This window comes from Taurulus bubalis (genome assembly GCF_910589615.1).
Source record: "Taurulus bubalis genome assembly, chromosome: 8".
Lineage (NCBI taxonomy): Eukaryota > Metazoa > Chordata > Actinopteri > Perciformes > Cottidae > Taurulus > Taurulus bubalis.
This window is the reverse complement of record NC_136596.1, coordinates 14,189,503-14,216,508: the sequence shown is the minus strand read 5'-3', so window position 1 is coordinate 14,216,508 and position 27,006 is coordinate 14,189,503. Positions and strand designations below refer to the sequence as shown.

The 27,006-nt window shown below is 40.1% G+C and overlaps 1 protein-coding gene across 1 annotated transcript in view; it reads right to left on the bottom strand.

Annotated features, from left to right (window-relative positions):
* The window catches only part of pebp4 (phosphatidylethanolamine binding protein 4), a gene marked incomplete at both ends in the record, with an annotated part of 51,815 nt that overhangs the window by 8,431 nt on the left and 16,378 nt on the right, over nucleotides 1-27,006 (bottom strand). Inside the window, one exon of the mRNA XM_079222885.1 lies at nucleotides 18,511-18,609. Coding sequence (XP_079079011.1) covers nucleotides 18,511-18,609 — 99 coding nt within the window. The remainder of the gene's footprint in view (nucleotides 1-18,510; nucleotides 18,610-27,006) is intronic.

Sequence of the window (27,006 nt, the reverse complement as noted above, 5' to 3'; positions counted from 1 at the left end):
AAAGACAAGCAGGATAGTTTTCTCTCTCACCTCTCTTTTGATCCTGAAGCAGAAATGGATAACATACAGCTAATAGTGATATAGAAACTTAAGCCACATTCTCTTTGGGGATGTGAACTTTACCCACTCAGAACATACGATGGTATGTTGTAGTTTTTCCCTGCAGATTATGGTGCAAACACATTTTTCACTCAGCAATTACAATCTTTTTTTAAATAGGAAATGAAAATATTACCCTGTTGGAAAGACAATTTGTAATCTTAGTAATTCAATAAATAGCTTCAGTATTAGTGTTTAGTTTATATTCTTGAAAAGGAAATGGGAAGATTTGGCTCTCAAGTCATATGTGGAGATTTAGGAAATTGGACTGATCACAAATGCGGTTTGGAGTTGATCATGAGACATAGTGCCAGTTAAATTGTTACAACTATTGTCATAAGTACATAGTGTCTCCTTAAATCCAGACCAGCATGACTGAGATATATTTTGTAATGAATCATAACTGTTTCATTTATACTTGACTTTTTCAGTATAGAAATGTTGCAGCAGCAAAGCATGTGTCCTCTATTGTACATCCTCTTATCTATAATTCTGTAACTGCTGTTTAGCAGTATGAGAGTGCAGAGCACCAGTGTTTGCACAGCCTTCTAAAATTCAGAAGATTAGTTTCAACTGTGAGTATCTTCTTCATCCACTGATCAGTGAGAAAAAATGCTTTATTTAGAAATAGCAAGAGTCCTGCAGCCTGCAGGATCCAAACCCATTGCCATAGCAACAGGTAGTCAACATTAGAGCGTGCAACATTTTCCCACATCTTAACGCTCGCCTCTTGCTCGCTCTCCATCGCATCCTCTGCGTTTTTAATTTTATTACAATACATAGATTAACAACAGCAAATGAATGCAACATTTAAATTCAGCCAAAACACTAAAAGACAAATTAATCATATGCATAACTCATGTAGAATCACATATATTAAGACTCACAAGATAGAAACATCTTAAAAGTAATCAGTTTTGTGGTTGAGGTGGTTTAACTGCTCCCAAGCAGAGCTGGTATCACAGTAGTTGTGACGGGGCAGGGCAGTGTGAGATCGCTGACTCTTGGTGTTCGCTGGGGAGTGACGGACTTGCTCACACTAATCTAAAGGACATTCTCACATGGTGGGCGGCCTCCCTCAGGGACCCTGCTGTGGGGGCGGGACACAGAGCGTGAAAAGTTCTGACCACTAAATGATTGACAGCCGCTCGCTGTGTTAATTATGTTTTTTGTATTAAGAAAGGTTTAGCCTTAAGTATGGGTTTTAATCTGTGTACAATTCTATTCTTGCAGTATTTTTTATAATTACAAAGACAAGTGCAAAGTTGAAATGTTAAGTTTCACAAAAACATCTGAGGACCACAATAAAATGCAACAACAGCACGTATACTGAACCGATGATATCAATGAGTGTTGTTTGAGCGGTTAGAATTCATCGTAGTTTGATTTAATTTCATTTATCTAATTCCAACCGATCATGGTGAATGATTTTCTTGTTAACCCCACCCGTGCAAAATCTGGGAATGATGATGTCATAGATAAGGGATATAACGTGATTACAAGGCTCATATATTGTCGGTTGCACCCATCAATGAGCTGGTACACAAGTACTTACTTTAGTCTCTCATTTAAGTTATTTTAACAGTGATTCTGCTGCATGGATGATAGATGGGAAAAAACTGTAAAAAAACAATTTATACACAATGGATAACTATCTTAATATGGATACCAGGTCCAGTGACAATAGACATTGCCAAAAAAGTTAATATGAAGGATGTCATTAGAAAAGCATAAAAAATATGTATTAAATCACGGTTTAATAAATATATGTAATAAATATATAATAAAACATTGGTGAAAATATCATGCAAACAAAGCGTGCATGTTGGTTTCTTGTTACTTCTTATAAAGTAACACAATTACAAGAGAATATTCTCCAGTATATCATACTATGTGTTCAAACATTATACATCTGTTTCACAAAATATCACACATATATACACTGACTGGCATAACTTTTGCAGTACAGCACACAGGTACACTGACCAACCGTAAACTGTTTTATTTTTGGATTATGCTGGCCTACAGCTGAGGATCGAAGTTACAATACATAAGGCAGATGCCATGTAGCTTGACGATTGTATGTGTATATATTGCAAATCACAGCATATAGAGATATAGATCCAGTCACTGATAGTCTCTGTAAATGTGTTTAACCTGAAGCACTCAACTGAAAAGCAGCAGAATGTTAAAATATGCATCTTTACCACGAGAGCCTGATACTCACGGCTTGTGTCAGCGTTTCAACTGTTGGAATTTTACAAGTTATGTCATTTCAACAGCTGAAAGTTAAATAACACGAGGAACTGGTTCATTATGTATGCAGTTACCAAGGAACCCACTACAATCACTATTTAAATTCATATGTCCATGAGTCACATAATGTCTTCGGGGTTCAATCATAGAGCTCAATATATACAATACCACCTAATGTTGTGGTCATATTGTATATTTTAGAATAATCTGCACTATTCTTTGATAGAGTGGAATGTTTGCTCTTTAAACTCTTATTGTTTGATAGGTATAAAAGAGACCAACATAAACAGAGCAACATATACCAGTGTAAAATTAAACATTGAGTGCAAAGCAGAGATCTGAATTAATAAATAAATCACTACAAATCACTGTGACTAGATGACACAGATTATGAATCATTCCTGCCACCAAATCTTAAACCCCAACAATCATCAAATGGCCATTCATCACAAGTCATGATACCAGCATGGATGTTTGGTGCCAATCATTCCAGTTACCATAAAGCTTTTTCATGTCGTTGAAGGACAAACTAAAGATGTTTTTTAATTAAACAAACAGAGAAAAAAAAAAAAGTATTTAGTTTGAGTTCATGTGAGAGTTATTAAGTCAAACAAAAGGAGACTCTTTTACATCTCATATGAGGGGAATACCCATTCTTGTGGCTGTGATAATGAATCACACACTGAGATGTGTGGGAGAGGCAGAAACTGACAGTGAAATAAACAAAAAGCATCAAAATGGATGTTAAGTATTGTACATACTTAACAGAAAATAACAACATACTCTGACGCATACAGGTGTGTCATTATTTATAGAGGAGAGCTTACTTTTGATTTCAGAGACGAAGAACCAGTGAGCATAAACTGGTGTGGGAGAGCACTTATGGCACCTGAAGTAGGGGGAGAACTGGACTTTGTTTCAGTTGTTAATTCACCCGTACATATCAAATGAAAAGGTAAATCCAGACAATACGATCGGTTAAATATTTGCTTTGTTCCTAAATGTCAACAAAAATATATTCATTGAAGGTTTCTTCATTTGTCTCTGCTCTGTTCAAATGTAGGAGCCATCCACCACTTGAGACACCAGATTTAACGAATGTTAGTTCAGTGTTTCGAACATTTCATCGTGCCTTTCCCTGTTGTTCATCGTGGCCCAGCTTGCCTTCATGTTTTACTGACTCTATTTCACACTCCGACTCAGACAAAAGCAGAAAGGATCCCAAACAACCTACACGTTATGAGCAATGAATAATTCTGAAAATCGGGAAAAATAAATGCACCAGAGCTTTTTCTGTGGGTCACGTAATAGCCTGACACTCCAACCACCAATGTTCAGCGCAAATAACTCTCGCTCTCTGCTCCAACTCAAACACAACCGAGGCTTATCCAGACCAACTAATTTATTCAACCCATGAAGGAATTTGTTCAGAGTTTATGGCAGCATTATTATCATCTCTAAACTCTTGGACATGATCAGCCTTTGTGTATGAGATTGGCCAGGCAACAGCAAGGACTACTTGCTCAACCTTTAAAATTAAGCTCAACATCATACATGCATTGTTAACCTCTCTCGGCCTCAGAGGAGAAGATGAGCTGTGTGTTTGTATAATGCGTCGACATAACTTCCGCAGGGAATCCTCTGACAAAAGGTAGGAGTCCGCGAGGAGGTGGTAAGAAGGTGCAGGGGTGCGGTTTCACCAGGAATACCCACTTGTCCAACAACCCTTCTCCTTGTGTGGGAGAGTGCTTCCCTTTGTCAGTTACTCATGCACCTTCTTGTATATACACCACTTCCCTCCTCCTCCCTTGCACACCCTGTAAACCCACACCTACGACAATCAGCACCCACGTCCTTCTAATGCAGTTCTGAGAGCATCATTCTCCCTTTTACTTGCAGTCAGGCTAACAGACGGGGAGAGAGAGCATGACAGATGGTGTTCACAGCTCTATTTCTGAGGCTGGACTTGTACCGCCACAGCCGCCCCCCCCTCGCCTATTACACTCAAGCCAAGTGCTTATGACTGCCTCTTTATCTTCGCCTCAGTAATCAGCCCATTCATTTGCAGGGTTATTGTGAATTAAAAGTCTGTGTCTCAGAAGGAACCTCACCGTTTACAGGTTAAACACAATTTTTTTGAGGAAGGAAATACATTGAATATGTTCGTAACAACCTCATTTATTTTAGGATTTCAGCGTAAATCAGCCACTTGTGAATTTAAAATGAGTGGGTGAAAAGAGTCTCTGGTATAAGGGGTGAAAAGAAACCACTTGAGATCACCTGACTTTTGAGTTTACATGGTATGCAACACAATCATATTATGCAACAGTTTACTGACAAAAGATTGAGCTAGAAAGCCGTTGTTATACGTAGAATAAGTTTCCACTGTCAGATGCTTACTGGCAACACTATAGTGGTTATAGTCCCATCTATCTACAGCAACACTAAACTGGTGAAGTGGGCACTGAAATTTGCAGTGCCCAGTGGGCACTGCCCACTGTCTTTATCCACCTTCCTAGTCTCTAAAATTCTGCAACCTGGATATAATGCTTATGGATTATCACATCAGGCCTCCCTAAAATTGGCGGACTATGGCAGCAATATTGGGCCATCCTGTGTAATGGGCTGGGCTGCCCCTCGGCCATCCTTTCTTGAGTTCTACAGGTATATGGTCATCAAACCGATGCACCACACCTGTGCCAACCTACCTAAAACTAAGACAAAGTTTCTCCTGACCTTCAGAAGAGGCTGCAAGTTGATGCATTACCACCTTCCTACAAGCCAGGACCTGGAAGCACATTGGAAACCACATCTACAGGGAGCTCTATGTAGCACGTGGGAGTCAATGACTTTCACAAACATATACAGAAATATATATATATATATATATATATATATATATATATATATATATATATATATATATATATATATATCTCCTGTATCGGAGGCAAAACCCATGTGAAAAGACCGTACCGTTTTCATCATGCCTACTTCTCTCATTATATGAATAATTTATGTCATATGCATTGAATGTGTTGCAACTCTGTTATGTTGTTAATTCTGTACACATGACATCTATTGTAGTTCTGTTCATCCTGATAGAGGGATCCTCCTGTTGCGCTCCCTCAAGTTTCTTACCTTATTCTCCCCGTTAAAGTTTTTTTGGGGGAGTTTTTCCTGTGCTGATGTGAGGTCCCGGGACAGAGGATGTTGTATGTGTACAGATTGTAGATCTCTCTGAGGCAAATTTATTAATATCAATTAATCAAACTTAATTAATGTTCACAGTTAACCCATAAAATAGATGATACTGTATTGTATGTGAATTTGTTATTAAAAAAAATAAACAGCAACATTTCCTTAAAACTAACCCCAATGAAATCAAACACAACCATACAAATCATTTTTCTGGAGTATCCAGCTATGGTAAATTACCCTGTGTTGTGAAAAAGCCTAATGGGCTTGAGAGTTTGGGCGACCGTGGCGCAGTGGTGAGCAGAGTCGTCCTCCAATCAGAGGATCGGCGGCTCGATCCCCAGCTCCGCCAGCCTGTGTAGATGTGTCCTTGAGCAAGACACTTAACCCTAAATTGCTCCCGTAGTTGCGCCTACGGTGTATGTATGTTAGATAGTCCTGATGTGGCACCTTGCATGGTAGCTCCTCTCATCAGTGGGTGAATGATTCCTATGTAAAGCATCTTTGAGTATTCAGAAAAGGGCTATATAAAATCAAAGAATTATTAGAGTCTGAGTTGATTGGTTGGTAGAGTAACCTAATGGTGATCAGCTCAGCTGAGCGGGAGGGATTGGCCTCAGCAGGACAGGGTAAACGCCAGTAGGGGAGTCACCCATGATCTGCTTCAGCGCTTCAAAAAATTAACCTACTTAACAATAGCCTGCTGGACTAATGACTTTAGTAAAGAAACTCATTTGGCTTTGGTAATGAACTGAGTTGGAAACATAAACAGTCCAGTTATTAAGTGAACTCCAGCCATCACTGACATCACCCGACACACTGCGATGCACCAAACCTACACTACGCTGGTCCGGCTCATTAGGGTGGAAGCATACTATTACTCAAATCACTGACTTAAGAAACTAACCACCCAAACTCATTATCACACTCATCGCTTCAGTCTAATTTGCATAAATTACAAATCTGCCTCAACAAAGTGGCCGTGCTGGGTTGGTCATCTCATTCTCACAGAGCAGATTGGGCCTAACAGGGCAGAGTCAAGGCCACAGTGAGAATGTTTTAATAAGATAATTTCCTCCAACCTGGATGCTGCTTCCAAGCCCTTAGAAGCTTGTGTGTGTGTGTGTGTGTGTGTGTGTGTGTGTGTGTGTGTGTGTGTGTGTGTGCGTGTGTGTGTGTCTGTGTAAGCGAGTATGAGTGCTGATGAGTCTGTACTTTAGTACTGTTGAGGGAAGCCCAAGCGTGAGTTCCCAAGGTAACAGTCGGCTTGAGTGGGGGCTGGCTGACTCATTTGAAGGGAATCCTGGAACCTGAGCACGGCTGCCCACTCGCCCCACCCCCAGCTTCATCAGCACAACAAGAAAACAAGGCTCTGACATGTCCCCATGTTGGGCTTCCCACTGACGGGGGTGGCACTGGAAAATCCCAGCCTGAGTAAGTAGCATCAGAAGACACGCACAGACAAACACGAGGCCTTGCTGCTCCATGGCTAAAGCGGTTTTCGGTGGTAAGAACAGAAATCTGTGGAGATAGTAAATTAATAGGTTACAATAGACAAATATATCCAGGCACGTTCTCAATTTTGATTAATACATGAGGATGGGGGAGGTGTAAGGGGGTGGGAGAGTAAGAGGAAGATTAAGCTTATTAAAATTGTCAATGGGACAGAATTAAAACGGTGACACAAAATAAATGAGTATTGAAACCTTGTGGGCCCGAACATGGAGGAGATGAAAGAAAAGTGAGAGGAAGAGGTGGAGGATGAAGGAGGAGTAGGTGGACAAGAGAACGAACTCTTTGCCCACACAATTAATCTAATTATTAAGAAATTATAAAGAGATCAACAGGCGTGTAATTGACCACTTAATTAGTTCAAGGTCAGTCTATTCTTTTGACTTTGGAAGGACTGTCGGCCATGGTGCAACCAAACAGCGAAATTTGACTGAAATATCCTGTAATTGCAATGATTAATAAACTAATAAACAGTCACAAGTGTTTCCACACAAATGTGGCATAGTTTTCCAAATATATAATACCTGTTTATGTATCATTAATGCAATATTGTGTTATTCATAGAAAAAACAAAGGCAACATAGCATTACAAAAAACTGAATACTAATTCTAGAAACAGTCAAATCTAACTATCAAACAAAAACTGAACATGTAGTCAGTAATCCTCAGTTAAGAGCAGCCATTTCATGTGCTTCTGTCCGCTCTGTTGATAACTCTATAGTTCATTCAGTGTCTTTAGTCATTAACAACTGAGAGCTGGTACAAAGGGATTTAAGAGGCAGCATTACTGTTTTGAATCGCTGGATGTTTAATTCTTCTATTATAATTGAGGTAGGAGTGAGACAGAGGTTATGGTAACTGCTGGAAACCTGTCCCACTTCACAGAAAGGTTAATGAACCTTACAAGTCCTATGGGAGATGGAGTATGCTGTTAATTTGACAAACGTGGGAAATAAATGCTTTTATGCTTTTATTGACGGTGACCAATAGCGGCCTTTGCTGAAATGAAAGGTTTTAGTCTTTTGGGTGCTTTGCTATGAAGCAAAACAATAATGTGGAATGCATTTGTTGGAAGAAACTAAGTACATAATTGTTTGAATAGCAATTTCAGGCCAAAAAGCATCTTCATTATGAATTCCTACTTTTGGGGAACATATACTGTGCAAAATGTACAGGAACCTAATTCATGTTATGAAACATCTGCCTTTATTCTGATTACATTTGTGGGAATGAAGGATTTAAAAAAGCTGCATTTTAAAATCTACATATTTCCACAATCCATTTTGTGCACCGTTGGTCTGGATGGCATTTTAACAGGGCATTAAGGGTATAATATACTGACAGCTGGAGAGGAACATGTGCAACAGTATTGGCGCTAACCTGATTGGGTCTGTGGGTTCGAGGGATTCAATGCAAAAGGTGGCTGTGATACATCAGGACAGAGGTTTTAGGCACAGGACCAGCTATGTATACAGTGTGCATGATTAAGAGATTAAATGGATAATCTCCTTCCCATTCAAACGCCTGACAAAGGCAGGGATCTGGTTTCACAGAGATAGACTTTCACCATAGCTTAAATCTAACCAACAGTTCAGATAGACGTCCAAGTTCATCAGTTGCTTAGAGCAGTGGTGTTTTCAACGATCTTAAGAAACACACATTTTCTGTGTATCGGTAAAATTATGACTCTTCTCAATTACAAACATGGACATCTTTCCGGAAGAATCTAACAATTGATGAATCCAGGCATCCTTAACAACTCTTTATCTCGCCAGCAGGTGACAACAACATCAACTGTGACAACAGCTTTTTTTGACAAACTCAAATTTGTAATTGTTTAAAAAGATGAGCAGTTTTCTGAGCTACTCCTTTATGGTTAGGAAATGGATTACTTAAAAGTTGCATAATATGAGATTGGGAGCATTTCCATTGCCTCTCAACAGCTCTCAACATGGCGCTGCCTGAGCTGGCGGCCTGTAGCTAACGGTGCTAACAGCGCTAACAGTACAAACCACAGCAAACGTGCTCACAGAGCCAACAGTGTGAGAGCTCACCGGAGGGTTGGCGCTACACGCTATATCGCTCTTTTAAAAAAAAGGTAGTGGTCGACTGTAACTACATGTCCTCAAGTACTGTAATGCACTGTACTATAATTTAGAGGTACTCGTAGTTTACATGTGTATTTTCTACAGAAAAGTACAATTTGAAAGCAGGATGTATGATGAGAGTATTTTTACACTGTGGTCTTGCTATTGGAATACTTATTCCACTCTTATTTTACGTAATTCATACTAGCGGATCAGAAAACCCCATAGTTCAGTTGTGTTCAGGTTAGGTGTGATTGTTACAATGGAAAGACAGCTCTCTAATACAGGTCTTTCATCTTGGGCAGCTGTTTTACTGGTATTAGATTAGTCAAAGAGCAGAACTAGAACTGTCCTAACTAGACTTGTCTAACACAGTGCTAATCTTATTAGGACTGTCTGAAACCGGCCTTGGTCTTGTTCTTTTTGATACCCCCGTCTTCTGCGCCAACTCGCTCTCTCCGTCTCTCACTCTTTCTTTCTCCCAGCGTTACTATGGGCACTGTTTCCTGTTACTGTGCGCACAATCTTTGCCAGAGGAACACACTCGAATCTGAGCTCCACAATCCCTCTTAACCTTTGACCTTGGCTTATTGTTACCTGTGAGCAGCACTGTGGCAAACATGTTGTACAAGTACTGTACAGCCCTGCAAGCTGTTTGTGTTCTGCAAGTATGGAGGGCAGGGGAGGAGGGAAGGAAGAGAGGGAGCTATTTAATCCCCCCCAAAGGAACTCCCCTCTCAACCCGTATCGTGAACTCACAGGCAAATCGCGTTGCTGGAAGGCACACCACACACACACTGCTGTCTTTTTAATTTCATCAGCTGAAAGAAATCTATACAGTGCTTTGGAATCAGACTGAGCTGCGGAGAGAAGTGAACTATACAGCACCCTGGAATGTAAACAGGTTTCTCACCAAGTGTAGCATAAAAATACCACATTGTAACAAACCTCTTGGCTATGATAATGGTCAATAGTACAGATCAGAGGTCTTGGTAGATTTTATGGTTGTTAGTCCTACAGCATATCAATAAGAACAAGTTGAACAAATCCAGAGAACAATTCAGAGGAAATGCAGTAATGGTACACAAATTATTCAAGTGTAACACAGATAACATGTTGGCTTCTACTTAAAGCATTGCATTGATAATGGATTTTTGCTTGTCATTAAGAAAAGCATTATCTCCAGGGAATATTAGGAAAACTGCCTTTAAATCCCATGCAGTCAGCTGCTTGGTTAGGAATATATGTGGCCTGTAATCTGCAGAAAATGGATTCATCTCTTGTGCCATTTTTTTTGTTATTGTCAAGTTCTGAGAACAATTTAAAATCATATAAATTATATTTTCATTTTCATTTCATTCACATCTGTATATAATTGCCAAACCTCCATCAATAAGCTGTTGTAACAATGATGGGCAGACATTTGAGTATTTAAAAAAAAATCATGGTAGATTTCACCTGGACGGTTTCTGGTATGTGAGTACACTTTATTTTATGATCTAAAATGCCATACCAGTTGTAATTATTTGTTAATTACACAATATAGTTATTTGCAGTATACTGCAGTTTTGATTTTTAGTTCGGTATAACTTTTGGAATACAAACAATCCTAATCAGCACATAGAGTTAGACAGGCCACTATAATATCTGCCAACTTTGCATTCATAGCTGTCACACTTAATTATCATGCCAAGATAAAATACAATACATTGGCTGCAGGAGGTCTTTTGTGAAGTCTTTGTTTTTGTGTACAATTAACTGCCAAGCATGCTATATACTTAAGTAAGGGCTATTTTAGGTGTGCATAATTGTTAGTGAGTTGTTTTTATCAGCATGCCTCACTCCCCTTCACCGCACCCTATCAGGAGACACCCCTAAGAGGAAGCGTTTTCCACAGCCAGGCAACCCCCCACTAACCCTGACATTTGTTCATTTACCCGCCCCTCTCTCCCCCTTCTGGTTTCCATGTCTGCTTTCTCCCCCCCTGATCCATGTCTGTCAAAATTGACCAGTTTACAGGGGAACAGGTAGGCAGGCTGCAGGAAGCCCCCCCACCTGTACCCTGAAACACACGAATTTGCACGTGGGGCCGACTGCCAGAGAACCTGCTTTACTGAAGTGGAGGGTGAGGGTGTGTGTGCAAGTCTGTGCGTGCGTGTTTGTGTGTGTGTGTGTAGGGGGGGGGGGGGTATGACAAAGACGACAGCTTGTGTGGGGGAACATTGTCTGCGGCTGCGACTAGAAATCTTTTCAGGAAAAACAGGATTTTATACACAATGGTCGTGGGTGTGAAGAAAGGGGGCACATATTAAAAGAAGCGCCTTTATGTGTGCAGAGCTACTGGTTTTAAACTGCATTTGCATGGAGACGGTCCAATCTGTTCTTTTTTTCCCTTGCTAGGCTTTACTGTGACAGACTGGATCAAAGGGGGCTTTCCAGGTTGTCCTTTTTTTTCTTGGAGACTAATCATGATTTTCCTAGGACGGTGTGCAGGTTTACATTAATGTAGCACACTGACACAAATGATGGGCCTACTTCCTAAAAAAAAAAACTGTGAGTTAATTTATTTTTCCCCATGAAGGAGACTAAATTCACTTGTAAAATCAATATGAATTTAGTTTTCTTAGAAAAACTATTAAGCAACATCTGAAATCTATAATTTATGGATGATAATTCCCTCACTGGCCAAACAGCATTCACAGCTTCTGATAGCAGCTCACGTTCTTCATGCAGTGAAACCTCCTCAATCATCTCACCACGGCAACCACAGCAGGGAGGTCAGTTATTACAGAGATGGCAAGTCTTGGTAGGTTATCAGCTACAGTAACGTGTGTGTGTGTGTGGTGTGTGTGTGTGTGTGTGTGTGTGTGTGTGTGTGTGTATTATATGTAGACGGGGGATGGAGCTGACAATTGAGCGGAGGATTCTTATGTAATTCTCCCTTTAGGTGGCAGAGAACAGTGAGAGCAGCAGCCCACACTGAAGAAGAAGAGCGTGCTTGTTAATAAGCTGAAAGAAAGACAAGATCGATCGTATTATTACAGGATGTTTGCACACAAGGTCCAGATGGGTCCAGATGTAGCAGGGCCACAGTGACAGCAAGTTCAGGTATGAAGTGGGCTCCACTAATCAGCGGTACCCCTTTCATAAATTGCACACCAATCTGTGCATGCAGACAGCACACACACACACAAGCCCACATTAAAATGGAAAACCTTAGAAAAGGTCCAAAAGCTTTAAAAAAAGAAGAAGAAAAATAAAATGCCAAGCTAAATCTAAAAAAGCCAAACTAACAAACACTAGCATCCTAATGTGAGAGGGGAGTCTGATGAGGTTTAGTGAGGGAATGACTTCCACAAGCTGAACTCCATGTAGTACCACCTCTGACATTTGTCTGGCTGTAGCTAACAGCAGGTTGAGCGCCTCTCTAAATGTTAAGCACCTCCAGCTGAGTCTCCATGTTAAGGGCTATTGTTGACTTGTACTGAGGGAGGATTTGGATATTTAGGAAAAAATATAAATGACCTGCATTGGAAACTTTATCAGGGTCAAACTAATTCCAGCAGCACAAGTTGTTTTCTGACTTCTTCAAAAACATTTCTTTAAGTTCTGGCATAACTCTTAATCAGATACTTATTTCTTCTCACATGTATATCTTCGACAACAATCTGTTAAAAATATTTCAGGCACTGCTCACAAAGAACATGTGCTTATGCTGTCAGATTAAGTTCAAACAAAGGATGACAACAGGTGCACCAAGTGGAGTTTGGATTGGATAAAGTTGCTTCATATGACTTGGAGCCAGGAGGCACGTCTGTGTAAAAGTTTTTGAAACCATAAACAAGCAAACGGTTAACCTGGGTTATGAGCATATTTAGCAACTTTTGAGTGAGAAAAATCACATTAAAAAGGATTTTTTTTTCAATTCCTTTGCGCCCACCCCCTTGTCATAAGATATGGATGTCCCGTAAGGTTATTTGTGTTTGCTGGGAAATGAAGTGCTCAACTGGATTAAAAACATACTGCATATGCTTGGAAATCTGTTTCCCTGGGCGTATGAGTGGAGTGAGCGAGCGTGAAGCAGCAGCTTGCGTCTCCTCCAAGAGAGAGGGCAGACACTCTCATCATTAGCTGGGCTACAATGTGCTCCTCTACCTGCTCCAATCTGCACAGCCAGGCTCCACTCTGACGCCAGACAGATGTTCCCAGCACGAGGTGCAAAGTACGGAGAGGGGAAACGAGAGTAAGCAGGAGAGAGGCAGAAGAATGGAAATATCCAGCAGAGTACACAATAAGAGTTTAATTATGAATAATACCAATGGTTCTTTGTTCTCACAATGAAGCTAGCTATGGTTTGTCTGGCCTTTGGGAAATTGTTTTTGGCTTCCATATGGGGGCAGCTGTCTGTCAAAAAATAAACGCTTAAATCACAACATGCCACAGTAGAGATAATTACAGGATAAAGAACAATGCAATTGTGTATGTTTATTTGCAATATTGAATATTGGCTTTTGCAGCGATTAGACATTTAATTTCAGCACTCAGTACTATCATTTGCTTCAGCTAACACTAATGGCTTGTGTGAGAGTTTTTGCAAAACTTGACATCAACCTGATATAGCTTGTTCCTCTGTGACATGAACTATTGTTGTTCCCAAAAATATGAAACACTAATAAATGAGCTATAGCATCACAATGGTTGGCACATAGTATTTCTTCATTATGGTCAAACAACAATCAAACAACAACAATAATGATTGCAGGAAGAAGAACAAAATGCTGGGGGGGGGGCTGTATGAGGTGAGTGGTTGATAATAACAATGACAAAATAACACCAGTGTTACCCTTTTTTTGACAAAAATCATTGAATAAACTACAATAAGGGGTTACACGCTTAATCGTTTGCAGTTAAAGGACATCTTGAGGTGTGGAGCAGACGATCTCTGCAGGCTGCAGAATTCACAAACACAAAGCCAGCTGGTCTGACACAGTCACAATACTTCACTGTTTGTATTTGCCTGACCAGCAGCAGAACACAGGCTCTGTTCCCCTTTGGGAGCTGCTACAACAGAGATGGATGTTAAAGCATGCATATCCTTCATGCACCATAATAATGAGCACAGCACACTGTGTGCTAAACTGTCCAACTGGCCTTCAATTAGCCAGGGAGAGGAAGTTAACAAACACATGATCGTTTCCAATCCAAAGACTGTATTGAAGTAAATCAGGAAATGAAGAAGTCCTGACTGAAAAGGACTCTGATTGACTACAGCCTGAACAGCTCATGATGGAGCATGACTCTCTGGTCTTGTTGAAAATTAACCTCATGCTGCTTGTAAATAAGAAAACTGATATGCGATCAAATCAAACAACAAAGCTGACAGCATAAATGCGTATGCATCTGGTGGATATTATTATCATTATTTTTCAAAGAATAATTTTAGAGATAAAATAACTTGAGGTACAGACAATGTCATGGAGATAAACCTTCGGACCAGAGAAACCTCATACATCATCATAAAAAGAAAGAAAAAAATCCATGAAACCACAAGGCTATACATCGCTATTTAAAAGGGGATTTTCTAGAGGTAGTGAACAACGTGGCATTTCTGAGAGCAGGAAAGCGCTTTAGCTGGGGCACTCCTTTGTAAATTCATATTGCATCATGTCGACTTACAAACCATCAACATTAATGAGCAAATAAGTATTAACAAGTAAAAGTAAGACCCACTGCTGTATTTATATAAGCTGCCTCTATTCAGATACTAATGATTTGCTTGTTACAGTAATTATCGCTGCGAGACCATACCAGAACATCTGCATTGGTTTAGACTCTGGGAGAGCAGAGTGAGGGAGGGAGAGCCTCACAATCTGGAATTTGACTTTGAGAGCTAGACAACAATCTGTTGATGGTTATTTTGGTAATTGTCCATAATTGATTTTTTTTTTTAAAGACAGATTCTAAATGAATGTTTCTGTTGCTTAAGGAGTCAGTAAAAATGCAGGCAGTTTCGATGAAAATGCATATAGAGCATCCAATAATGTGAGTTCTAAAAGAAAGTGGACAGCTGGTGGGAGAAGACGAGACACCTAGCCACACAGTTTACATATAAAAACCAAACCAAAGCAAGCAAAAAAGCCATATCCAGTTAAAGTTTCTAGTAAAATATATACAGCTGAGCAAAATGTAGTTTATTTCCACCCTTACAGCAGTATCCGTATCTGTTTCCTGTGTCCACATAAATAACATACCAACTAAATAGGTTGTGTATGTAAATGATTTATTGTTGGAAAGCAATCAGTCTAAAATGACTTGCAATAAATCAGTTAGCCTGAAAACTCTGTGTCTGCCTAGAAGCATTATCTGTCAGCGTTTCCGCCAGTGTATCGAAAGCCAGGCGTGACATAATCATGTGACTGCTCGAGACAGCAAGAGTATGAAGTGATCAGTTATCTTATCGATGTGAGTGTAGCACTGCAGTGTGTGCTTGTTTGATTGTAAATTAATGCTACAACTCCTCAAGACCCATGAGGAGACTCAAGCTAAGGTTCCGTGTTGAACTTAATAGCCATCAGCTGATGATGAAAGTGAAGTAAGTAAAAAGAGAACTGAATACAGCGTTGGAGGCCTTGACCCATTCATTTCAACAGCTCAGGCTGTGGCGAACTATGCTCTGTTTGTGTCAGGAAAACACAATGTTGAATGTAAAAATGCCAGTTAAAAAGTCAAAAAGTGAGTAACATCTGATGAAAAAGAGTCATTGTAAGAACTGTAATGGTATTATTAAGTACTCAAACCGGTCCTCGGTATCGGCAAGTACTCAAATGTAAGTACTTGTAATTGGTCTGCAAATAGTGGTATCTGTGTGTCCTTAACATGTTCTCTTCCTGAAACAAAATTTATGTTTTCATAATCATCAAGACAAAATAACGTCAGAAGGTAAGGACATTATTATTTATATTAAAATTGTAACAATTCAAGCCTTTTCTCTTTAGGAAGACCAATAAACCTGCCTGCTAATACTAAATTCGGCTTCACATAAGGCTCCACACTAGTTAAGGATGAATACTACAAGTATGTGGCACTGTGCGGTGTGTGGCAACAAATATCAGGCTCTCAAACACCTCTCTCTTTGGTTAAAGAGGGCTTTGGCATGGCTGACTCATTGTGAGGAGATCCTCAGCACATGTTGTGATCAGTGAAGAGCTAGTGAAATAATTCAGCTCAAAGCAAGGTGAATGATGAGTCTATAATAAACAAGGTAGCCCAGTGTGTACTTGTTCTGTTGCAATCGCCGCTCTAATGAGACCTCGGCTGAAGAATCAGTGCAAATCTATGGTGCTGTGCTGCTCAGTCCAGACTGACCTTGCTTCAATCTCAGTTGAATTAAGGAAATCTTTTACCTTTTTAGCTGTGGCTACAGATAAAGAATACACACTAATTATTGAGTCATCTACAAGACTGCATGACCTTGGACTAATGAATATATATATATATATATATATATATATATATATATATATATATATATATATATATATATATATATATATATATATATATATATTCTTGATATATATCAAGAATATGGCTGGTGCAGCTCGTGCTGTTTGACGAGTGAGGATCAAAAGTACTGATCCATTTGACATTTGAAGGCATGACCCCTGACTTCAGCTAAACAAACTACTTTGCTTAACAAATAACCCAAATAATCTACCATGCGGTTTAACTATTATTGTAAGATGCTTCACTCTCATCACATACAAAAGTCTCTCACTCACACACTCTCTCACACACACACACACACACACACACACTCACACACACACACACACACACACACACGAAATTCAACTACATTGCTGTCAAAATCACAACTGCCCTGAAACAAAATCCAACACATTCACATCGACACTTGAAAAAACTAAACTGAGGTTGTGTGATGTGACCTAGTCACCCTGGTCAATTAAACACCTCCCACTACAGGTTGGCATCACTCAAAAGGCTCATTAACCCTTCTGACCAACCACCAGTCACAATCAGAAAAACATCCCATCACAGTGGCCAATCCCTACATGGGCAACGCAGGTCAACACCCACACGAGTGACAGGAAATTGAATTGCTAGAGAGAATGTGGTCCGTCTGAGTATTTGAAATACATTTGTTTATTCACAGCTGGTCTCATGGCCAGACAGACTTAGACAGGCTTAAAAATAAGAAGCAAAGGTGATGCCTAATGCAATTTTAGAAAGTCGAATTTTGTTTGTATATCGTTTACGTATGCGAGTGATATGAGGTAAACATCCTTACAGGCAATCAGAAATGTGGTTGCATAAATCATCTCTAAAGCGCAGCATCGATGAGCTGAATCACAAAATTCTGAATTCCCGCTGAAAGGTTTACTAAAATATATATATCCCAGATACATCACATTTGGATCTTTGAATCAATGTGGCATTTACTTTAGTGTACAACTACGCCTTATAAAATGAAACGGGAGCAGTGATACATCGGCGAAGCGTCTTTGTGTGGTTGTTTTTTTAGACCACTAGTCTTAATCTACTGGGTTGATCTCCCGGTTCCCGCGGGATTATAAAATGTCTGCAAACCTCCAAATATTTGAGGCAATCAACAACTCAACACGCATTTGGCGTTAGAATGCAAGAATGTGAAAACACACAAACGAATGGATAAAAAGGAGTGAAATATGAAGAGAAATATGGGGATCGGAGCGGTGCCCATTTCGGGGGTGTAAAATATGGAGAAGTGTGGATCATTGGGGGAGCTGCTCTGCCTGGGGGAACAGATGAAGGGAGGACACTCTGCCAAGATCTCTCCACTGGAGGGGGAGCTGAGGGACTGGAGCTCTATGGAGAAAGAGTGTGCGCCTCGCATGCTGCTCTCCTCAATCTCAGTCTCACACGCCTGCATTGACACGTCCCGGGCTCTCTGCAGCAGAGGGAAATTGCTGCTGACAGGGCCTTGCAAACTTTCACAGCCATTTAGAAAGACTTACTCCCACACTTTTGTCACAGGCATTTATTGCACAAGATACATGATATGAAAAATTAACATTTTTTGAACTTGGCATCCCTTTGCCACCAAGTTAGGCTTTAAAACCATTCATAATTTTTCAGCCTTGCGATCGGCCCCAGTGCAGATGTAAACACAAGACATGCCAAGTGAGACCCCGAGATTATGAAAATGCACAATTTTCAAGAATCCAAACGCTCCTTCATAAATTGGTACCATATGAGCTCCTAATCCAATAACAAATGCTGTCCGTGTCCCCATCACTAAAACACAGGACGCTTTTTTTTTTAAGTGAGAGTAAAGGTTATCGTAGACTTACTCTACCTGTATGTCCACGACCAACCAGTGCCTCCAGTAAGCAGATGTTGGCTTGGCGCTGCTTGGAGCATCAGGATCAACCATCACTAGAGCATACATCTTATTCTGCAAACAAAAAGAGGATTCATATATTACTATTTTTAATACAGATAACATGATTTACTACAGTACGACACATATTGAGATTGGCCCAGAGGCAGTTCCAGTAACGGCGGTACCTGATCCCTTTCGCTTTCTAAATGCAGCCATGTGCTGGTTGTGCTTCACATTGCCCACGGCTCGACAGCATCTCTGCAGCTAACAACACTTAGTTCAACTACTTCAAATGCATTCTATTACTATTACTTCAGTGCATTTTATTACATTCATAATTTTACTATATTCATAAAAAGTGCTGTTTATTTTGTATGATGTTACTTTTTACTTTTACTTTTTGACTGCGTACACAAAGATGAAAAAAATACATTTCATACCAGAGGTTTGGGTTGGCTTTTTGTTGGCTTGACACATAATCTTATCACAGTTCAGCTGTCAACGCTAAAATATTCCTTAGAAAAATACATATTTCACATGACAACATTGTTGTGAAAAGCATGAATTAAAACTGTTCAACAAAGTCAGCCATTTACATGATAATATGTTCTGTAGCCATGCTAATCACCTACCTATAGCAAAAGTACAGCTCTGTTGTTCCTTACACTTAATATCATTACTGTGACATCAATAAAATGACAACATTTTGGATCTGGTACCAAATCCTCTCGTTAACATATTCACAGTAACTTTCTGCCACTTACCCAGTATATTTGTACCCCTCAATCTGTCAATAGATAAAGTGAGAGAAAAAGCATCTTAACTAACACTTGATCACAGTTATTGGACGTTGACTTGGCGGCTAAACTGCCGGAAATTTTTCATTCTGTCTGTCCCTAAAAGTTAGAGAATTATGAGAGCAGATTGAATTATTGCAAGAGCACATTTGTCATCCCTGGTCCTGTGCCCAAAATCTGCCAGACCATATGATGGGCTTTTTTTATTTTGTTCACTTCCTCTACAAACAGAGACATTAATCAAGGCTGTTTCAATCCATGATGTCCTCTTACCGTGTATGTACTTTCAACTGAAGCAAGACCATAATGATATCAGCTTTAATACGTATAAAACAGATGCAGCGTTTCCTACATTCTTACACTGACTGCCAAACAACACTGTAGTGCAGTGAAACATTTCATAGAATAAAATGCTCGCATGTAAACATAAACCTTGAATTTCTGTTTGTTGTGTCCTATCAAGACATTCTTAAAGGCCTCTGAAAATTATCGTAAGCCGATGTACTTGAATGAGATAAAGAAGTAGTCATGTATTTTTCTGCAGATGCTCATTTTCAGAAGGATTCTCTGCCTACCTGACAAGCAGTAATAAGCGTAAACAACTAAGCCTAATAATAGGATAATACTGTAGTCTCAGCGATAGTGCCTGCAGGTAACATCCAGACACACCAGGAACAATAGAGCCTCCTCCACAGCCTGTCAAAAATGACTCTATATCAGTGACCCCCCCGGGCAGCTTACCAACCATGACCTGTTGCCTTCTCAAGAGTTGTAATCCTCATTTGTGCATGTTTGCTACCAGGCAAAAACACTGTGATAATGTAGTTACACTAATATTTAAGTCAGACCCTGATGCATTCAGAAATAGCATGGTTTCAAATAACAGCACACTCACACACACACACACACACACACACACACACACACACACACACACACACACACACACACACACACACACTTAAATAAAAAATTACCTCCAGTCACAATTATCATTGAAAGAAATAGCACTTTATTAGATATTTCACGAAAGTTACCATGGACGGTGTGATATTTTATATCTCCTGTATATACATGCATGGAGATGTACTGTATAGAACAGTCTTATTTGTACAACATTAAGAGCATTTCACATGAATTTATAACTAAAAACAAACACATGGCCTATTTATGGTGGGTACTGAATTTCAATGTCTGCACATAATGTGTGCTTGAATTTCTACCTGTAAGAATCTGGCTGGTCCAGCTGGCACGGGCAGCAAATAATACAAGAAGCTCCCTCCATGCTTGCACTTCACACATTGTGGCATGTACCCTTCCCTCTTACAAGAACACTTTTTTCTCCATCTGTCAAAATCCACATTAATTACGCACAGATATGTGTGAAAGACTCCAGGGAAAAACAGATGCATATTGTGCCATCTGAAATAATTTATTGTGGCTCGAACAAACTAAATGTATATCAAAACATGTTTTAACGTGGCTAATTCTCATGGCTGGATACTGGAAGGAACACGTTTAAAAATAATATGTTATCAGCATTAATTCACTACTAATACAAATGAGGAAACATAACATTTGAGCCTTGATGATCATTTGAAATTTAGATTTGCTTCAACACTACAGCTAATCAAATCTCTCGCTGATTTATTTTCTATATTTTGGAGAACACACAAAGCTAATAGTGAGGAATTGTTTTGACGTTCCTCTGTTTAATGTCTTATAATCTAGTTGATTTACATAATTGTAAAAGAGACGAGAGGTCAGTTGCCCACTCTGTTGTGCTCTGTAATGGTATTTAAAGGACTTTGAAAATGTCAGAACAATCGGAGAGCTCAGAGCAGAAGTGAAATCCTGGTAGGTGTTGGCCACAGACCACCGAGCTCCATAGGCCCATTATACAGGAGGCACCTGGGTGTAGGCTGGAGGTGGGGAAGATTGAGCCTGCATTCTCTTGGGATTAACCTCCCACAGCCTGCTGTGATCACAGCAAAACGGCCCAATGGGACCAAACCTCAGACGCCAGGCGGCTGGAATAAACCCTGCAGCTGACTGGGTGTCTCTGTCACGGCTACTGGTCAGTGGTAAGGAGGGGTGTTAGGTTTGATGGGGGAGTCAATAAAAAACACTTCTGGATTAATATGATATAGAAATGCAGGTGCAGTTTGAAAAATAAAAACAACTTTTTATATTGTGTATTTTCAAGAGATGACATGAAACTCCCACAACATGCCAATAGCATCGAGTAGATACACTATTTGCAAAACAGAAGACGGCAAAGAACAAAGGCAGAGGAATACCAGTGTCTCTGAGGATGTACACTACTGGCTTACCTTTGAGTGAACTCTGCTGGGGCTGAGAATCAGAGAGATGTCTAATCGCTGCTCTCGTAGAGTTGCATGGGCTATCGAGCCCAGCTCTGCTAACTGATGACACCACGAAGGGCGAGAGTGAGTTAGCGAGGGGGAGGGAGGGAAGAGAGGCCCCTCTGTGAGTTTACAAGTTCATGCTTTATCCCTGACCCAATACCAAACAGTGTCATCCGTACAGCTGCCTATTAATATACCCATTGCTTTATCCTCCCTGTTCTTCATCTCCTTCAGCCTCTGCGCAAAGAACCCACAACGTTTCATTAAATGGTCAACTGTGCTCAAAGCGCGACCCGGGGCAAAGCAACGCATCGATCTTAAATCCCTGTTTAAGTAGCAAAAATACTTGAACTTGCTTGGTAATTAACAGGTATCTGTGTTGTGATTAAGACACGGCGAAGGCTTAACAACCATCGACTGCAGCTTAGAACAAGGTTGAAAGATCGATCCGTAAATACAGAAAAATAGAAACTCTAAAACACAACTGTACAAGTATATTTTTCAAATGATAAATCTCAACAAAAAAATCCTGTGTTTTTGCAGCTAAACAGTATTTTATAAAAGATTCAAAATGAAAGTCAAAATATAATCTAGTGTCAAGTGAATTCATGCAGAAAATATGTGTGGACTTTTATGCTGAGGACAAAGTAATAAGGTCTCATTTTGGAGGCAGATAGGAGGGAAAGGGGCAGAAGAGCAAGTGATGTGAAGCGTAACAGTGGTACCACTGTCAGGATAAGCATCCTGTTGGAGGGGAGGTCAAAGGTCAGCCAGTCAGCAGTAATTGAATCCTGACCAGAGAGTGGAAGGACATGGACCCAAAAATGAGATGGAGATAGAAGGGGGCTGTGGCACTCACCTAGAGGTCACGATCCTTACAGGTGAGGAGGCCCTTGTTGGCCATTAATAACAGTCACCCACCCCACCTCTCATCTGCAGAAGCTTTGAAACCTCATTGTTCCTCACCGCAAGCAGCATTATGAAACCTTCTTCTTGGGAAGTCATAAAGGGCTGGTTGGTAATCTGCCACAGAGTAACTGGGTGAAAAACAAAAAAGGAAATTTGGGGAATTTTGTCAAACAATATTGTATTAAAATGTCTTGTTTTGACTCCAGAGACATCAATACAAATGTCAGCTTAGATATCTACAACTGTTAAATGGTCTGCATGTTTAAAAATGTAGACAGCAGGAAGGCTTTTTATACCTGCAGTTCTCAATACACAAAACAAATAATGGGAAATGATACTCCACCACTTTTAAATGTAAAAAATAGCTTATTGGGGATACTACTCAGCCTGTGAAACAAGATATAACATAATGATAGTAGAAACAGTAGAAAATTACTTAAATGACATCACTTGAGTAATCTTGGCTTGAACTGGGGGTATTGAGTTTGAAGTAAAAGAGTTTGAAGGAAAGAGGTTTAGTTACATTATGGCGAGTGTGGTATCCAATGTTTTAGTTCATAGTTCATGTTTTTTAAAAGTGCACTGTGGCGTTTTCTTGTTTACATAACACATGTCTCACCAAAACAATTCCTTCAATGCATCATGAAGGTCCAACAAACAGTTTGAATGCATTCCTTCTTCTTAAAACATTCCACCCCAACCACCTTGACATGTGTGTGCGGTATTAAAATGTAGCACTTGCTTTATTGGTAAAAATGATCACACTGAACATTATCCGGGCAGTAGTTACATTTTTCTCAAAATATTTTGGCAAAACAAGTAATGTATCAATATAATTTATGGAAGACAGAGTTGACTAGGGACTGAAAGTCAGGATATCTCAGCTTCCTCTGATTTGATTTTGACACACACACACACACAAAAAAAAAACTCAGACTCTCCCCCGACTTCATGAAAAGCCCAATACTAAATGGCTTTAAGATGGTATATGAAAGAAATGTAGACACATGGACACGTGCTGTACATTGACACACACATAAGGTCAACAAGCTAAAGATGACTTAATGTCTTTGGTGTACATCAGCAGAGAGCGCTGCACCATGTTTTATAAAACTCCACAACACATAACGTGAGCACTTCTTGTCACTTCGATGCAACGCGAGTGCCATTGATGCTTCTGAGACCATTATACAAGATGATTTGGGCTATTTCACAAGAGCCAGTAACAACTACAGTTACTGGTTTAACACTCAGATTGATTATTGACACATATACATGATTTGCAAAGAGAATGCCAATACTCTTCAGTGTGTTCTTAAGCGCCTCACACAGTGCGGGCAGCTCACTACCTCCAAACCTGCCTATTTTTAACTCAGCCTCCCTCCCACACAGGAGTGGAGTATGAAGTGGCTTATAAATCCACACTTTGAGGATCCTCTTGGTCAAAGGAAAGTCACATGTGGGTACATACGCATATTATTTCTAGGGCTAAAGACCACACAGCTACAAATTCCCCGTAAGGTAGATAATCAAACGAGTGAGCTGCGACGCGAGGACGCAGCGGTGAAAGTGGAATCACAGCGGAATATAAAAACACAAGTTAGTTACATAATCACATAAACACTTAAATCAGGCAAGGCCATATTTTTTCAGACCCCATAGCTTCTGCATATTCAATATCTGTCTCACCTGAAAATCCTTGAAACAGTCATTTTGGCCGATAGAGCCACAAAAACACAGCTCTCTGAAAAACTTGTTTGACTGCAGTCGGTCCTGAACACTGTTTGCAAAGCCTTGTTCTTTCGTGGTGCAGTTTGGAGCTGCTATGGAGCCATAGCTAACGGTAAGATGGTTCACAGTCTGATTGGAGCTTGAGGGGGGTGAAGGAATTAGTAGCAGCCTAGGGTAGCATTTCTGCATTTCTCTCAACATTGAAGACCTCTTTCACCGCACTATGCTTGCGAACACAGCCGTGCTCATGTTAAGCTTATTAGTCACCCTGGATGCGATCTTGCTAGCTGAGGCTTTCAACACTTTCTAGTGGTGGCTTTACACACATACACCTACTCACTGCCATGAAAGCATTTCTGCAAATGCACATGCTCCAACACAGTAACTACCACTAACAGGTGCTCTGAAGTAGCATGCAGCCAGGCTAAATGAGGCAAGAGGGACATATTTGTGTCATGTAGTTTGGCTGCTCAGAACACAACACAGTCAAACAGGGCAAATTGCAGCACTGGACTCATATCCATAATTAGTCTGTCAAGCATGTCAAAGACTGAGAGTCATGGATCTGCTATTTTATCACCAAGTGTAGCCTATAAAAGTTAATGGTGAGAACATTCTAATTACTTCACCAGTATTCGGGAATCTAAATCCACTATTTTGATTCTAAAAGTACTAAGGGGAATTTTGGAGTTAAAGAGAGGAAAATAATAATGTTCTATTGGGATTAGTGGATGTTTTGGTTAGTGGACTGAAACTGAAAACACCAAGTTGACATGAATTGTCAAAGCTGTACACACCTAAAGCTCACATTTAACATGTGCTCTGCAAATTAACAGTTTGTTTGGGTCTTTATGTGTTATTTTGGAAGCCATTTAATTATTTTCCTTTTTTTTTTTTTACTTGGAGTGATAAGAGTGAAAGACATATTTATTATAATAGGAGAATAATTGCTATTGTTGGATCTATTTTCACACTTAGTGGCACAGTTTTAACGACTGCCTATAATGTAATATAATATAGAAAGGCTCTTCATGAAGAACCATCATGCAGCAGACACAATTCTGAAGACGACGGGATACATGCTGCCATGATGGGAGCTTAGTTGTAAGCACTCTGACACTCATTCCTATCTGGCCATCAGAGCTGTTAAAGGTGTCAGGCCTGTTCACAGGCACTGTGTGTCTCACCAGCCAAGATGGCTTCCACATTTTTTCTATCATGATTAATTATGGTTTCTGATGGTAGTACAGTGAGAAAGTGTAAATTATTCCCACATTTTCTTGTGCCCTCCGTTCAGTCACTGTTGTGTAGGAAGATGCTATTGACGCCATTCATGGATGGCGACCAAAAGGCATCTACATGGGGTGGCAAACTCTAGTGCCCATTAAGGGGTGGATTTTGTGGTGGGGGGTGCTTGGCGTGTGGGCTGAACCTAGTCAAGACTGCCAGTTGACAGGGCCAGATTTTCCAGTATGGAAGAGTCTTGTTTCAGTGGGCGAAGCTGGGTGTTGGGAGACTGGGAGAGAGGACTGCCCAGGGCTTGGAAGCTTGAAACAGAATATTTCAAACAGACAAGCACCGTCTGTGTTCCAGTGTCACCAGCCCACCCGTCTGACAATCAGGGCCATGTCATCACACGGGCACTGAGTAATTCAGGGAGCACTCTTATCACCTTGGAAGATGTGGCAATCTCAGACGTCAGAGCAGTCTGAGGTCCCAGCAGCAGAAATAGCATTAAACGATGTATACAACACAAGGTATGGAGGACACAAAAGAACAGTTAAGATGTTCACCTACAGGCAAAACATGAAGAGCATGAATAGCAAAGCTTGTAGAAATGCAACCACAATACTGAGCTTTGATTTGAATCCTTAACAAAATCCACAATGTGTCCTCAAAAACACACACTGTGCACGCAGCACAGAAAATCCTTAGTTTTGGAGAACTGGTTGGAATAAAATAATTCGTCTGACAGATCATTTTGTGTATGTTGATATATTTAGCGCTGTCAGAGAGGACATCACAAAGAATGGCACTTATATCACAATGCAAAAACTGTTATCAGAGGAGGTACAGGTTTATGGTTCAAGGGCTCGTACATTCATAGAGAACAAGCTCAGCCTCTCTGCCTGACACACTGATAAAGACAGCACAAATAAAACAGCTCCACGGCTCCATCTTTGCCTCTCCCCAAGGGAATAATATATCACCCATCTGAATGTGGCACATATTGAATCATTTCCAGCGTTGATGATTCATTTGAATAAATCAGCCTTTTTTATTTTGCCAACTTGAACTGATACTGAAATAAGGAAAAATTAAGTCACATTGTTAGATATGGGGAAGGACAGGTGTTAGAGTGCTCTATAGGACTGGTAATCCTAATCCCTTTTCAAGCAACAATTAATGACTACAGCAATAATCTCTGCATATATGTTGTTGCAATTCCTTTTTGACTGTCAACCATAACCTGCCTAACTCACATAGACCAAATCCAGGGGGATATGTCGCTGGAGGCAGATAAATCCACAGCAATAATTCAAAAAGCACACGGGACAGACATAGTTTGACCCAAGATATATTCTTAATCTGACCATACACTATTGACAAGACCTGCTCTCAGGAGCTTAATTTTCATATACAGTTGATCCACAGAAAGAGAT